Below are 15,323 nucleotides of genomic sequence, written 5' to 3' on the forward strand. Positions count from 1 at the left end.
GAAAATAGAAAACATAAAATAAATATGAATGATACTAAAATGACACTTAAATGTTTTTCATAACATATTTCTTTCTGTATTACAGTTTTTTTCGATCGCTAAACGACAGTGAGCACAACTGGAGCTACATGTGCAAAACTCTAACTACAGTCTGCACAGCAGCAGTTCATGTGGACCAAACTCTAGTTCATTTTTCATTGCTTGAACACAGTTTTCAAAACTCTACACACTTATCCCATGACTTTAACCACAACCTGCACAACACTGTGGATTTACAGCACTTTGTTCAATGCTAACACACTGCTGTCAAAACTGTGAACCACACATTCAAAACAGAATAGATTTCAGCCTTGTGCCTTTCAAACACTGCTGACTGCAATTTCAGCTGAAAGGCTAAGCAGGTCTTGTTTCTTATTTGTTCGAATTACAGTATGTACTTTTAGTTTCTACATTTTTTTTCTCATTACTGTAATTCCGTAAATTACTACAAACTGAAGATTGAAGCAAACTGCTAATTTCATTTACCTTACGTAAAGAATTATGTTCTAAAAATGTAAATACTGTAAATCATCTGAAAGAATGTCACTCTTTTCTTTGAAGAAAATATGACTTTGTATGAAGTCACTGAAATTGTTCAAACTGTAAAGATGAAAAGTTTATATTTTCTGTATTGGTGTTTGATGCTAGTGTTTTTACTCTCAGTGTGTTCTGAGTGACAGTGTGTGTTATCTCAGTGAGGGTTGTGCAAAGTGTTTGGCTCACTGAGTCTGTTTTGAGTCGTGTGTTAAGAGTTGTGTTGCTTGGAATGATTTTGCAGGTGATGTGAACTGTTTAGCTCAGGTGACTGTTGCTGTGCAGACTGTTGTTAGAGTTTTGCACATGTAGCTCCAGTTGTGCTCACTGTCGTTTAGCGATCGAAAAAAACTGTAAAATTTAAAATATATTACATTTATATAATACATTTAAATTGTACAAAGTTACAAAATAAGTTAAAAGTTGCCAAAATAACTCACCTAATTTTATTCATCCATAAAATGAGCTGAACTGTGAATGGTCAGACATTTTTAAAGAACTATGAAATAAATGAATAAAAAAGCTGTGTGTGTGTGTGTGTGTGTGTGTGTGTGTGTGTGTGTGTGTGTGTGTGTGTGTGTGTGTGTGTGTGTGTGTGTGTGTGTGTGTGGTGTGTGTGGTGTGTGTGGTGTGTGTGGTGTGTGTGGTGTGTGTGGTGTGTGTGGTGTGTGTGTGTGTGTGTGTGTGTGTGTGAACCCTAAATCTAGGGCACTGATCAATGCATGAACATTCCGTGTAACCCTGCAATCCGCACAGGATCACATGACAATACGTTTCTGAATGAATGAGATCTTTATTATGACAATGGGGGAAACATCCATAAATCCATCCATCCAAACTACATGTGGATGCAAGGATGCTGGAGCCAGAATTTGGGTCTGTATACGCAAGGAAACTACCTGGACAAATGGCCAGTCCTCACAGGGCTCAGGGGGAAACAATCGTCCCTAATATATTTACATAGATGTCATATTAGGACTTATATTAGTCTAGCAATGCAGAAGAATGCAAGTTTGTATTTCAGATTTGTTCCTTAGTTGTTTTTGTTTTTTTCATACACCAAATCTCTTTGAAGAGGAAGTTGTGACTTCAGAGTGAAATTGCAGTGCTCTCTGCTGGTTTAAATGCACTCATTAAGTGTCAACTGTAACTGAAAATAATAGCTATTAATTATAGCGATATTAGATATTACATTTTTCTGCACCAAAATTATACTTTACAAAGACTGAATGTGAATATTATGACAGCCCCCCATTATTCAGAGCATATTGATGCCATTTGTCACAATGGAAACCATGGTTTCACCTATTTTAAATGTTAAATCTAGAAAGACAAAATAGACTGACATTTTGATATTGCAATCCACAGAACACAGTGAAATAAAACAAGTTAGAATTGTAAATGAGCACAGATTAATAAAGGTTTGTAATAAATGTTTGATATCAAAATAAATATTTCCTTATCATGAAGTTTAGTATATTATTGTTCTAATATTGTTTATCATTCTTATCATGTATTAGATAAACTGACAAACAGTCTACACTAAAAATGAAAGTAAAAATAGAATGTTGTTTAAAAATAGTATAACAAACAGACAGACCCTGTGACCTGAAGAGCAATGTTTGGAGCTGATCGATTACACTAAATAACTGATTTCCCAGTTTAGACTAATGGAGCCACCAGCTGGTTTTCAGTTCCCTCTAAAACCACCAGAGCACTGATAAAGAATGTCAGAATAGCATACAAAAATATCTGTTAATACATGTGACATTAAAGTGACATTCAGTACCATTTAAACGTTTGGGGTCAGTGAGATTTTCTAATGTTTTTTGAAAGAAAACTCTTCTGCTCACCAAGGCTGCACTGTACAAATAAAATAAAATAAAAATCCTGTTGTTTAAAAAAAAAAAAAAACTGCTGTGGTTGCCAGAAAAATTCTATAAAATTACAGTACTAATTCATATTTACAGAAAAACGATTACATTTTACAGCATAAAACAGTAATTTACAAACATGAAAATTGCAATTTAAACGGGTAAATCTTGCAATGCAACAACCTATTTGGTACCTACTAACTGCTAACCTATTAACAGTTTTTTCCCATCGCGTCCCCCCCCAAATAATACAGTTAAAACCATTAATTTGAAATAGAAATCTTTTAAATATCTTTACTATCACATTTGGTCAATTCAATGCATTCTTTTTTAATAAAAGTATCGATTTTACCAACCACTGCACTGAACTACGAACGCATCATCATGACACAAAAATATTAAGTACAGTTACTAGGGAGACCAGGGACAGTTGTAACACCTTGAATCGTCCAATCAGAAACAACCTAGAGTGATGACATACACTGTGCTCATGCTCAGTTAGTTTCCCTCCATTCTTGCCAAAAAGGGAGCCACATTTGAAACTTCCCGACGGAGTTATCTACCAAAGGTTTGTTTTTGAGATAAAAAAAATTACTTTTCTTTCTGATGTACTTTTTTGGATGCTGTTATAAGATCAAATGTCTATGAATTCAAACAAGTATTATTAGAATCACTGTTTTGTAAGCTAAAAATGGAAATGTCTAACAAGTGTCAAACTAGCAGTCAAGCTAGCTCACATGAGATGAAAACATGGTTGGTGATACTGGGACGGGTTGTAACGTCAAATATCCCAACATGCCAAATATTGCAATTTTGTTCAATAGTTCAGCCACTGTTCCCATAAGCTGCAGCCCTTGGATCGCAGTGTATATGGGCCACTGAAGAGGCTGGTATACAACAGTGACAGCTGGATGAAGGCTCACCCAGGAGCCACAATGCCCGTTTATGATCTGACAGACAGTGTGAAGAGTGCCCTTCCCCGTGCTGCATCACCGGCAAATATTTAGTCAGGGTTTGCATGCACTGGAATTTGGCCTTTTCATAGGAATATTTTCAGTGACAGTGACTTTGCACCATAGACCGCCCACTGCCAACTCCATCATCCAATGTGGCAACGGTGGCATCCTCCATGCCACTTAGAGCATCATCCCCAGTTACACCATGTGAGGTGTCAAAGCCTAAGCCTGAGCCATCATCCTCTGCTATGGACACTTTTTCTCCCGTGTCCATCCGGGCCCAAGAAAGCAGACAACAAAGGAATACTGTCCTTTCGAATACTCCCGTGAAAAAACAACTGGAGGCTGAGAAAAGCAGGTCTGCAGCTAAAAGAAAAATGGATTTCGGCAACAACAAAAAATCCAAACCGAAGAAGCAGAAAATACAGGACTCATCTGATGATGAAAATGAATTCTGCATTGTGTGCTTGGAAAGCTTCTCCAGGCCAAGGGAGGTCTAGCCTCAGTGCTGGTCCTGTAAAGCCTGGGCACACAAGGACTGGACTGAAGGGATTTTTAAACTTGCCACAACTGCGACTCGGACTAGGCCTACCGAGCCCCTCACCCCGTCTCTCTCTCTGTTGTTGAGAATGTTTGAGTTCATGTTTAAACTTTTTTGAGGTGTTCTACCCATTAAATCTTTTTCTTGCATTTTAATTTGACGTTTTCACCTCTTTTTTGTCATGTAGTATGAAAAGAAAGGTAATCATTACTTAAAAACATGAAATGAATAGTCACAATAACATGACTGATAAATAATGTTTTCCATTTTGAGTAGACTATATGATTGATTCATTATGTAGCCTATATTTTAGACATGTTACAACCGTCCCTGACATGTGTTATGGCAACCTGTATTGCATAAAACTACTTAAATACATTGTTTCAGCAGGTGACATATTGAAGTTTTAGTTTTGGAAAATTGGTTATTCCAGTATACATGGTTTTTGATGTAGGCCTATTGCTAAAAATTGCAAAAAGTGTTAAAACTGTCCCTGATGTCTCCCTCGACCCAATAACGGCAGCATTCCCATCAGGCATCATTGAGGCATTAACACTACAAGGTTGTACCTGACGACAAGAAGTTCGTCGATGATGATCAAATATGTTTTTTACTTGAAAAACGCGTTCGTTTAGTTTGGTGTAAAACATTAATAATAATGTTTTATAATATTTTACGGCCTCACGCTATTCCATGTCAAACCGCATGATGGCACTAACAGCTGCTTACCAAAAACTCCTACCGCACAGTAGAGGAAGAAGGTTCCCGTAGATTTGACATTACTAACTGGAGAGCAACAGCCAAAGACATAGGATGCACAATGTCCCAGCAGTCTCCAGCGGACCCTGAACGCCCAGGGAATGCAGCTTTGGTGTGTTTGGTAACAAAACGTCACTTAAAAAGACAGAAAAGGATAGATTGATTTAGCCAGTTTATGTATTGTAAATAATGCTGAATGCTGTCTCCACTATTGCGTCACATAATCAGTAAACCTGCTTATGCATCATACATAATGCATGCTAGATCTTATCTGTCTTCCCATTTTATAATTTTCTGGATATTACTATACTATACTTATACTATGTTATTATTATTGATATTATTTAATAAATACTTTAATGTTACATATTTATATACTGCATATAATATAATCAAAACTTGATATTCATGTGTGTGTGTGTATATATATATATATATATATATATATATATATATATATATATATATATATATATATATATATATATATATAAATATATATATATACTGTATATATGAACATGATATTATGTTTCAATATGTGTATGTAGGGTCCAATTGGAATTGACTACAACCCCACTGAGGAGGAGAGGAAGGTGTTCAGGGAATGCAATCAGGAAAGCTTCTGGTACAGATGTAAGTTGATGTTTAGTGTTTTTATCCATTATTATGCTTGTGGTTTTATTAATATCACAACGAATTTATGTTTCTTTCTTTACATACATACAGCTCTACCTATATCTGCCACCAGCATGGCCTTCACTCAGTTCCTTATTTCTAGAGGTGGGTTTGTTAAGAATCTTACCCAAAACTAAGCCTTTAAACAGTAATGTAATGTTTTGATTACATTTTTATAGGAGCTCTTACATCCTCTGGCAGATTTGGATCATTGCCTAAAGTAGCTTGTGAGTAAAATTTACTGTCGCTGTAACTGTGAGATGGTTTATTGTTAGACTGAATGTTAAAAATATGTATGTACATCATGTATGTGTTAGTTGCTGGTGTTTGTGGGTACCTCGGAGGGAAGATATCATACATGAAGACATGCCAGGAGAAGTTTATGAGCTTGGAGAATTCACCACTAGGGGAGGCACTGAGACAGAAACAGCACCACCAACCACAAAAGTAAATGCATAATGTTTAATCTAAGTGTCATAACTGGACTTTCTGGTGAAAATGAATGCTGACGTATGCCAGACTTTTTATATACCTTTTGTATACCTCCATTGTTGAGTGTAATGCCTACATCTCAGGCCCTGTTTACACCTGGTATTAAGATGCGTTTTGGTCGATCGGATCACAAGTGGACGACGTTATGCAGGTGTAAATGAGGTCTAAAACATTTGGAGCTTGTTCACTTTCCACCACTTCCAGAGGTAGTCGAAAACACATTCAACTGGATTGCTTTCATAGTGTAAACGCTCATGTAGTCGAATGTGTTCGAACAGCCACAAAAGACTGCCTACTGTCCTCCTACTGACCTAATGCTTAAACATTACGGGAAACGCACTAGCTAGACGGGATTTAAACTTTGTCAGCTGGAGACCCAAGTTTGGTAAGAAGACGAAAAACGTACCAAACAGAATGTTCTCACCATTCCTGATTTGATTTCTAACACGCATTTACAGCGTTTGACATGGTCTTGTGGCTATCAGAGCAGAAACAAAAGCTATTGCTCTCCGTGTGTTTTCAAAAGAGACATTAAAATACCAGGTGTAAATGGGAATGTGTCTCCCTCGACTTCTTGTGATCCGATCGAGCAAAACGCATCTTAATACCAGGTGTAAACAGGGCCTAACAATGCAGAACAAAGGATCAGTTGCTACTTCCATTTAATCGAAATTTTAAATAAAACGATGTTTTGGAAGAGACATTTTTAGAAGACATTTTTATTGTTTTTTTTCCAGGTTTACTAGTGAGCAGCCAGGGTTGAGTGATCCAAACAAAGCTGATTTTGAGCCAGTCTTTCAGCTTGATGATCAGAGGGATCAGTCGGCCTCCTATGCCAGTGATTTCACTTACACTAACCCCCTGCATTCAGCAAACCACTCTGGCACCCAAATTACAGGCAAGTTAAAGTGCCTTCATTTATTTGCATTAAAAACTGCTCTAGGTCTTATTACCCTTAACATTTTCTGCAGATCTTAGTTATTACTTAGGCTATTTTTAAACAGTAGAATAGTTCACCTCTAACTATTCTGGAGGGCCACTGTTCCGGAAAGTTCAGCTCCAACCCTAATCAAACACCTGAACCAATCAAGGTCTTCAGGATTACTAGAAAGCTACAGACAGGTGAGTTTTTAACAGAGTTGGAGCTAAACTCTGCAGGACAGTTGCCACGTTCACGCCACGTCGTAATTACCATAAATTGTTTTATTAACACAGTTCGAGAGGACCACGTTCAGATAATCTAGCCAATCAGCACGAGGGGAGGCTTATATATAGAGCCGACTTACTTCGGTTCCACAACAGTTTTTACAGTATCCCTACTCCACCCCAACTCCTCACTCTCAATTATTCCCATCCCAGCCAGGGATGGGGGGAGTGCTCTGGATTTGGGCCAAATTTCGAAATCGGAGTCCTCTCCTCGAACAGAACGCCAAATATGCATATTTTATACTATATCTGAATATATGTAAGTGTGAACTAGGGGTGTAATGGTATATGTATTCCTCCCGAACCACCACTGAATGGACATCACGTGTATTCGCTGCATACAGTCAGACGAAGAATACAGTCAGTCACAGGCGATCCACACTCCAGTCCAGAAGGGGCGCCGTGTGGTAATGCAACACTGTTTACTTACCGCAACAACAGGAAAAAGAGCAGGAGAAGAAGAGACGATCTATGCACCAACCCAAAACATGAGTTCAGATTGTACGCAAGAGCATGCTAGTTAGCCTATACTCTGAGTTTCGATTAAGTGTTGTGACACGCTCCACAAATTTCACGGAAATTAAAGTGAGACGGCAGAAAGCAACATCCTGTTTGTTTTCTTTATTTTACAGAAGCACAAAAATTTTTATTGTGAGTGTACACAAATAAAAATAGACCCTTTACTGTTTCTAATAATGTCTGTATGACCATAAATGACATATTGAGTAATATTCTAAGTTGTTTCCGCTGTTATAATGATACAAAATAATTTGGCTTTGTGTCGTGGAAGTCTCACTATTGTCCATTGATGAAATATGCATGTACTGGAAATGGGAAGCCTCAGGTGCCATTTCACTCGCTGTGTCATGGAAAGGTTTAATTAGGCTCAGATGTAGATGGCTCTTTTTCTCCTCGTTCATCTATCCATGATTTCTTGAAAAAGCGTAATATTGAATCTGCCATTGTCACTGCAGGTTAATAAACAATCACGCTGAATGAAAATGACAGGCAAGGCTACGCACAACACGGTAATCAAACCAATAAGTTTGAAAACAGCCGTTGCATTTTACTATGCAGCATTGGTCAATCTGTCATTAAGAGTAACAAATCAACTATTCCTTCATTTTATTTTATTTTAAGCAGTCAGGAATCTAGGGAGGCCGGACATGTAAATGTACGAACCGTGACCCTAGAACCGAGGTATGTACGGAACCGTGACTTCGGTGTACCATTGACTGTTGCATTCTGTTCATTCGTCATTAGACTGGGAATTATGCATTTCTATGACAACACCATCAATGGCCAAATTAATCTGCAGCGGGCATGTGGTATAAGTAGAAGCTCTCCAAAAATTCCCAGCTTCCTAGTTGAAATTACGAGCTCTACGAGGATGTGAATTCATTTTACAAGTTGAAATCTGTTAATTACATGTTGTGAATGCACCTAGTGTTTGCCCATCCCTGCCATAGAGTGTGTGTGGTATTTAAAACCTTCCCTCGAATCCAGCAGAATCATCTTACATTGAGGAGGATGCACAGAAGAAACATGTTCTATACAAGGACCTACAGAGTAAGAACAGGGAAAACTATGAAGTCACAATGACTCAGAAACCGGACGCACTGCCGAAGTCTTCGGCCGATTCCACCCCAACCAAGAGAGGTGAGACACGTCCTAACTAGAGCTGTGTTCGAAATCGCCACCTATACCATCATTCTCTATTCCCTACATTAGTCCACTAATAATAGTTTACTTGAAGGACTGAATGAAAACGAGTGAATTCGGACACTGAGTGCACTGGACAGGCTGCTGCTTTTGCATAGTTTGTGTTTGCTGTTTAATAATCACTCAAAACTTCGCAAACTGGCTGCTCCAGTAGTAAGACAAAATATTTATCTTAAACTCTGTCATGGAAACTATGTATAAACCTTAATTAAACATTAAGTAATCAATTAAAGAGGAATTTATACCTGTGTGATATTACACTGTACCCACATTGGACAAGTGGGAAATTAATGCATTATTGGAAAATGAATGGATGGATGATTCATTCAGTATGGGTATCTAGCAGTTGAGGGTACATCAGTTGTACACTCATTATTGCAGTGCATTATGGGATTGAATGAATGCACTCAATAATGTCCACTATGGTTTCGGACACCACTACAAATGTCTGTCCCCTCAAATAGTGCCGTTTTTAAGGGTATAGTGGGCGATTTCAGACACAGCCCGTGTGTGTTGCAACTTTTTTTTTTGGTCCACTAAACTAAAAACTCAAATATACATGGAGAATATAGAAGTTAATACTTCTGACATCAGAGTGGTTAGAGAGAACACCGGTTACACAGCACACATGCTCACCAAAACCACATTTATTTGATCAAAAATACAGTCAAAACAGTGACAATGTGAAATATTATTACAATTGAAACTAACTGTTTTTAACTGAATTTATTCCTGTGATGGCAATACTGAAATTTTAGCAGCCCCATTACTGCTCATTACAAATCATTTTAATATGCTGATTTGGTTCTCAGAAAACATTTCGTATTATCAATGTTGAAAAAAAGTTGTGCTGTTTAATATTTTTGTGGAAACTGTGAATACTTTTTTCAGGGTTCTTTGATGAATAGAAAGTACAAAAGAACAGCATTTATTTGAAACATATTTTGTTTTGTTACAATTTAATGCATCCTTGCTGAATACAAATATTTATTTAATTCTGTACTGCCCCTAAAATTATTGTCTGTATTAATATATATATATATACAGTATAGATATATATATATACAGTATAGATATATATATATATATATATATATATACAGTATAGATCATATATATATATATATATATGAAGTGTTTTGTACTTATAAATGATATTAGTAAAAAAAAAATCAATCCCTCTTTTGCCTATGTGATGTATGTGTATATATATATTTTTTTTTGTAAACAGGGAAGAACATATACGGAGACACATGGGAGGAGTGAGAGCTGCTTCACCGCACTGCTTCGTTTCACTGTCTAAATTCGCTGTCTGTAACTGATGTCTTTTACAATATAGATGTTTAACTGTGTCTGAGAAATGACTGTCATTGACTTTGTACCCATTTCAAGTTAAAGACGCAACTATTGGTTTTTAAATTGTGCACAGTTCACTGCATTATCTAATAACAGCAGCAACATTTTGAAATTGTGAGGATGCAGTTAGGTGTTTACATTACACTAAAAAACTAAACCTATGGTATTTATTTACTCAAAATATAAAGCTATGGTTTTTGAATTCAATATATACTATATAGACATCAAAATATAATTCAGAAGTAAATGTAAAAACAAACAAAAATCAAGTTGGGCATGTTTTATTTCTGTACACACATTGTACATAAATACACTGAAATATTTTTTTGAAAAATAAAGACGATGTCCCTGGGATTTAGGATGACATCAGACAAGAGATAGGGCCATTGTAATTTCAGTAATAATATCAATATTCACACACACACACACACACACACACACTTCATAAATTTCAGGTTTTGAGACCTAATAGGACCAATTGTCTTATCGAGTATTGGGACATAACGGTTTTTTTAACCTACAATTGGATAGATTTACACAAGTATAGTTCACTAAGAGAAAATGCCTGCATAGGACTTGCTTAGTCTTCACACCTGACCCAGGATTGAAACAAAGATCAAAAACAATTAAGTGAAAAAGATTAAATAAAAGTCTTTCTGTCCTACAGAAAATACTATATTTGTGGGTTCATATTTAATTGTATTATTATTATTTAGTTTGACTCCCAATAATTCTTTCAAATGAATTGTTTAACTTTTCCAATGATCCAACAAACCTATAAATGTTTTGATTTGTCTCACTTGTGAACAAAATGACAGAACAAAATATCTCAGGGACAGACCGAAACAATCACCTCCACACACAAATCAAGGGACAAACATTTGCTGCTCATCTTTTTAAACAGAGCAAGTAAACAAAGATAAAAAATGCTCCAAAAAAAAAAACCCAGCAAAAGAAATCTAATCTGTGCTGCGTCACTAGCCATTGGTGCACTTGGACCGCATCAGATCCATGACTTCCACTAGACTCAAAAGTCCCGTCAGAGTCTAGATGGTGCGTGGCACAGTCAGTGTTTGATTGTCTTTGTATATAGATTATGATTAGTGATAAGGAGAGATGGAGAACTATGTATTGTGCATTGACCGTATCCATTTTGCTTTCAGCTAACTGAAAATCCGTATTAATCGTTCCTACCATCCATCTTTTTTTTTTTTTATTAACAGGAAAGGTTTAATTCTACAGCTGCCACTTCCTCAAGCCATTCTTCACTGATTCGCTCCACAGTGATGTCGTCGGCAACAGGAAGTTGCTTAGCTAGTGTGCAGACAGTGTGATGTGATTAAGGTATAGTAGACGTTTCCAGCTTCAGAAGTTACTTTCCGTGGCCTCCTCGCAGGCTCCGTGTAGTCACGTGACAGCAAAGGTCCCTCTGTGTGTATTCATGCACTCGCGAAACCAAAACGGCACAGATGTGTGCCTCAGTATGTGTGTTGTAAACAGTGCTTTCTCGGTGAGGAGTGCTGTGAGTGGCGCTCGGACGTGAGGCGAGTCTCTTGCTCAGAGTGTGGAGGGAAAAAAGACGAGGCCACATGATAAAACCATGATAGTACCGGAGAAAGGCACCTCAGGAAGACCACGCCGGAGGGATGAGCTCTGGCACGCCACTGCTAATCCGGCCGGAAGATGGGAATCTTGGGAAGGAACTCTATTTGGATGACCTATAAATAGGATGGAGAGAAACGGTGGAGGTGAATTCACACTTTTCATAAGTACGATTTATTCTATTTGGAACAGCTCAAATAGTTGTAGGTGTGTGTTTGTAGTTGGCTTACATATTCCATCATGTTGTTGGTTTCACACTTCCTTTTGCTGAGCCTCCAATGCAGACACAGCTAAATGAACAGAGGGCATGTTGTAAAATTAGCACCTGACTGTAAAATACAAACTGCCAACAAACACACGACCTTCTACGTACCTTGTGATACAATCTGCTGTTTTCCCACTCCAAAAGCTTCTCTATGGATCTGCGTGTCTATTGGTCAAAAAGACAATTCAGCACACGACATGACAAGTTATTTATGTCCTATAATGTACCCTTACCTTTTAAGTTTGGGGTTGGTAAGATTTTTTTAAATGTTTTTGAAAGTCATCTCACCTAGGCTACATTTATTTGATCAGAAATACAAGTAAAATTGTTGTAATATTATTCCTATTTAATATAATTGTCAGAAATTCAAAATTTTTATAAGTGCATAAGTGGATGCTGCACACTGGTGGTGGTTGAGGAGAGACCCCGACATGATTGTAAAGTGCTTTGGGTGTACAGTAGTACATATGAAAGCGTTATATAAATACCGCATTCATTTATTCATTCCTGTGACGTCAAAGCTGAATTTTCAGCATCATTTCTCTAGTCTTCAGTGTCACATGATCCTTTAGAAATCATTCTAATATGCTGATTTGGTGCTCGATTAAAATTGAGTTGTATTATAAATGTTGAAAACAGTTGTGCTGCTTAATATTTTTGTGGAAACCGTGATCATTTTTCAGGATTCTTTGATTAATTGTTAGAAACAGAATTTATACGGAATAGAAAAAAAGAATAACAAGATTTCTATTTTAAAAGATCTTACTGAACCTGTCTACTGGAGTCAATTATCAAAGAAAATAATGTCCCTCACTTTGTAGAAAAAAATTAAACAATAATAACAATAATAAAGAAAACATAAATCACAAGCAAGCCTATAAGGCAAGGAATTCTGCGTCTTTAAAAGCAGAAATGTAAAGCTTATTATTAACTAGTTATATTTCCATGTTAGCTCAGTCAGGGCCATTAAATAATATTAACAGATACAATTCTTAATTCTATTAATGTATTGGCAAACGTTGAAATGAACAATTAACTACGATTTACAAATGTTTTAAAAGTATTTTTAATTGTTAATGTTAACTTATGTTAACAAATGTAACATTATTGTAAAGTGTTACCATTAATTCTATTGGATTAAAACTTGATCAATATTGAATGCAAAATATTACACCACATTCCTAACCTATATATTTCCATTGTAGATTCATTTATGTAAATCCGATATTTGCGTTTTTACAAACTGAAGAATGGGTTTAACTAATTTTCCCAGGAAATTGACAGCATACCACAAACGCTTTTGATAAAGCTAAGCTTCTTTTAAACCAGGAACATTCCTCGAGGTGAGTGAACAAACTCACCCTCTTGCTAAGACAGATGACCGGCCACAGACTAAAGCCCAGAGTACAGCAACAGCAGAGACAGCCGCACAGCAGCCAGCGCACATTCACCGGGAGAGCCTTTCTCAGACAGCCGTTCACCCGGTTTATGCTGGCTTTGAACTCCTCCGGTGCAACCTGTAAATCAACAAATGAAGCAAGCAGCCAACGAGAACTCATGTCAGGCCTCAGAATTGTGTGTGGCACTACATTGTAAAATACACACTTTCGAGCTTAACAACTAGTTAGATGGAAAAGAGCAGCTTGAACATTCTACTAAACATCCCGTTTGTGCTCGACAAATGTTGGGGTGAATAATTATTTTAAACATTCTGTAACATAACAGTCTTACACCATTTCCTTTCATTTCTGAATACCAGTAATGACAGACTTCTCTGGGGCTTTTCACTTCTCACTAGGATTAGAAATGAATAATTCTACATTTAAAAGTATTTCCTTCAGTTGAAAAAGCCATGGAAATAACACTTACCTTTCCTGTAAGGGCTGAGGGAAACTCAGACTCAAATTTATTGCTCAGTCCAAACCTACAGGAAAGAAAGAAATATTTAAAATATTGTTATTTCAATTTCTCAAACTTTAGTTTCGACAAAGGCTGGCACAAGTAGATTTACTGTAATACACTTTATTTTTGTTATAGTCTATATAATATAAAGTTAATTTTACTAGACCAGGCAGCAAAAAAAAGAACGGTTCAGAGAAATACGGTGTACAACGCATAAAAAATACTAATAAAAAGATTACAATAAATTAAAATTAGATAATATACAAGTATGTAATAAATATATAAATTACTAAGTAAATATTTAATAATGATATGTAAATAATTAATGAATAAATAATCAATCCAACAGTACAGTACTATGATCTGTAGAAACGTAATATAGTTTAACAGAAACCAAAAATTTGCCCCAAAATATTTTAGATTCACAGTATAAATGAGGTCTTTATCCAAGGTCCCTCGCATGAGAACTGTCATATTTGGGGGTCTGAGGCATCTAAAAGATAGCAAATCCTTGTAATAGACGTAATGCAAGTACCCCAAAAATGAAAGTTTAATCGTTTACTCACGCTTGCGTAATTCCAACCCCGTATAACTTACTTTTACTACGGAACACAAAATAATAGTCAGTTGTCAATTTCTTAGGGGAATTGTATCCGCATCCGAACATTTAAAATATTTTTTAGGTTGTTAAACCGTTTTGGGGCTTGTCATTAAAAACTACTACCATTTGTCTTAAGCGGTTGTAATGATACTTAGCATGTCTTATGTGTCTCTAAATGAGCACAGAGTCCCTGATATTTTAGGTGTGATCAGTGTAGATTAATAATCTATATATGAATAGCTCCAGAGCTGCCGGGAGTCTTACACAGTGACGTGCCCGGATCCGCGCACTACCACCGGGTCCGGAGCGTATTTGAGCAGCTGCTCCTCCGCGGCCCTGTCCTCGTCCTCTTCTTCCTCTTCCTCCTCCTCGTATATCTCATCAAAGTCCTCCATCATCGCCCTCTGCCTCGGCCTCTTTGCCTCCCGAAAGAAGCGCCGAGAAAGACCGCGTTTCGCACGCGTTACTCAAATATATGCAATAACGCAGATCGTACGGCCTCAGTGAGAAACGACTGTATAGAAATCCGGATCAAAATATCAACATCCGCCACAAATCTCGTGTGGAATGATCTCGGGATACATCGCGAGAGTATGTAAATCACATGCTCACTTCGTGAGGCTTTCTTATGTCAAAATAAAGGGGTGTACACTGTATAATAATAATAATCGGGGTGTGACCTGCATTATTTATAACTAGTAAAATCATTTGCTTTACGATCTTTCATAACACGCCTATAACTTCACATATTTCTTCTTTTTATTATTCTAACTTGCACGTTGAAAGGATTGAATTT

The 15,323-nt window shown here is 36.9% G+C and overlaps 2 protein-coding genes across 3 annotated transcripts; one reads left to right on the plus strand and one right to left on the minus strand.

Annotated features, from left to right (window-relative positions):
* Positions 1-4,677: 4,677 nt before the first annotated feature.
* On the plus strand, positions 4,678-10,974 carry LOC143714102 (OCIA domain-containing protein 1). 2 transcript variants are annotated; one of them, XM_077205064.1, is made up of 8 exons: positions 4,678-4,815; positions 5,255-5,339; positions 5,433-5,486; positions 5,561-5,608; positions 5,699-5,828; positions 6,611-6,771; positions 8,586-8,738; positions 10,033-10,974. In XM_077205064.1, exons 1-8 carry the CDS (start codon positions 4,765-4,767, stop codon positions 10,065-10,067), a joined length of 717 nt encoding a protein of 238 aa, XP_077061179.1. In that variant the 5' UTR covers positions 4,678-4,764; the 3' UTR covers positions 10,068-10,974. The 2 variants fall into 2 exon arrangements, with proteins under 2 accessions (XP_077061179.1, XP_077061180.1); XM_077205065.1 differs by having other exon boundaries at positions 8,589-8,738.
* On the minus strand, positions 10,423-15,104 carry chic2 (cysteine-rich hydrophobic domain 2). Its single transcript, XM_077205066.1, has 6 exons — positions 14,792-15,104; positions 13,894-13,948; positions 13,386-13,541; positions 12,133-12,189; positions 11,990-12,049; positions 10,423-11,875 (listed from the first exon to the last, which is right to left on the minus strand). The coding sequence occupies exons 1-6, from the start codon at positions 14,923-14,925 to the stop codon at positions 11,825-11,827; spliced, it is 513 nt and encodes a 170-aa protein (XP_077061181.1). The 5' UTR covers positions 14,926-15,104; the 3' UTR covers positions 10,423-11,824.
* Positions 15,105-15,323: the final 219 nt, after the last annotated feature.

Source organism: Siphateles boraxobius, unplaced genomic scaffold (assembly GCF_051911475.1).
Source record: "Siphateles boraxobius isolate OS27281-9 unplaced genomic scaffold, OSU_SipBor_1 53, whole genome shotgun sequence".
Taxonomy (NCBI): domain Eukaryota; kingdom Metazoa; phylum Chordata; class Actinopteri; order Cypriniformes; family Leuciscidae; genus Siphateles; species Siphateles boraxobius.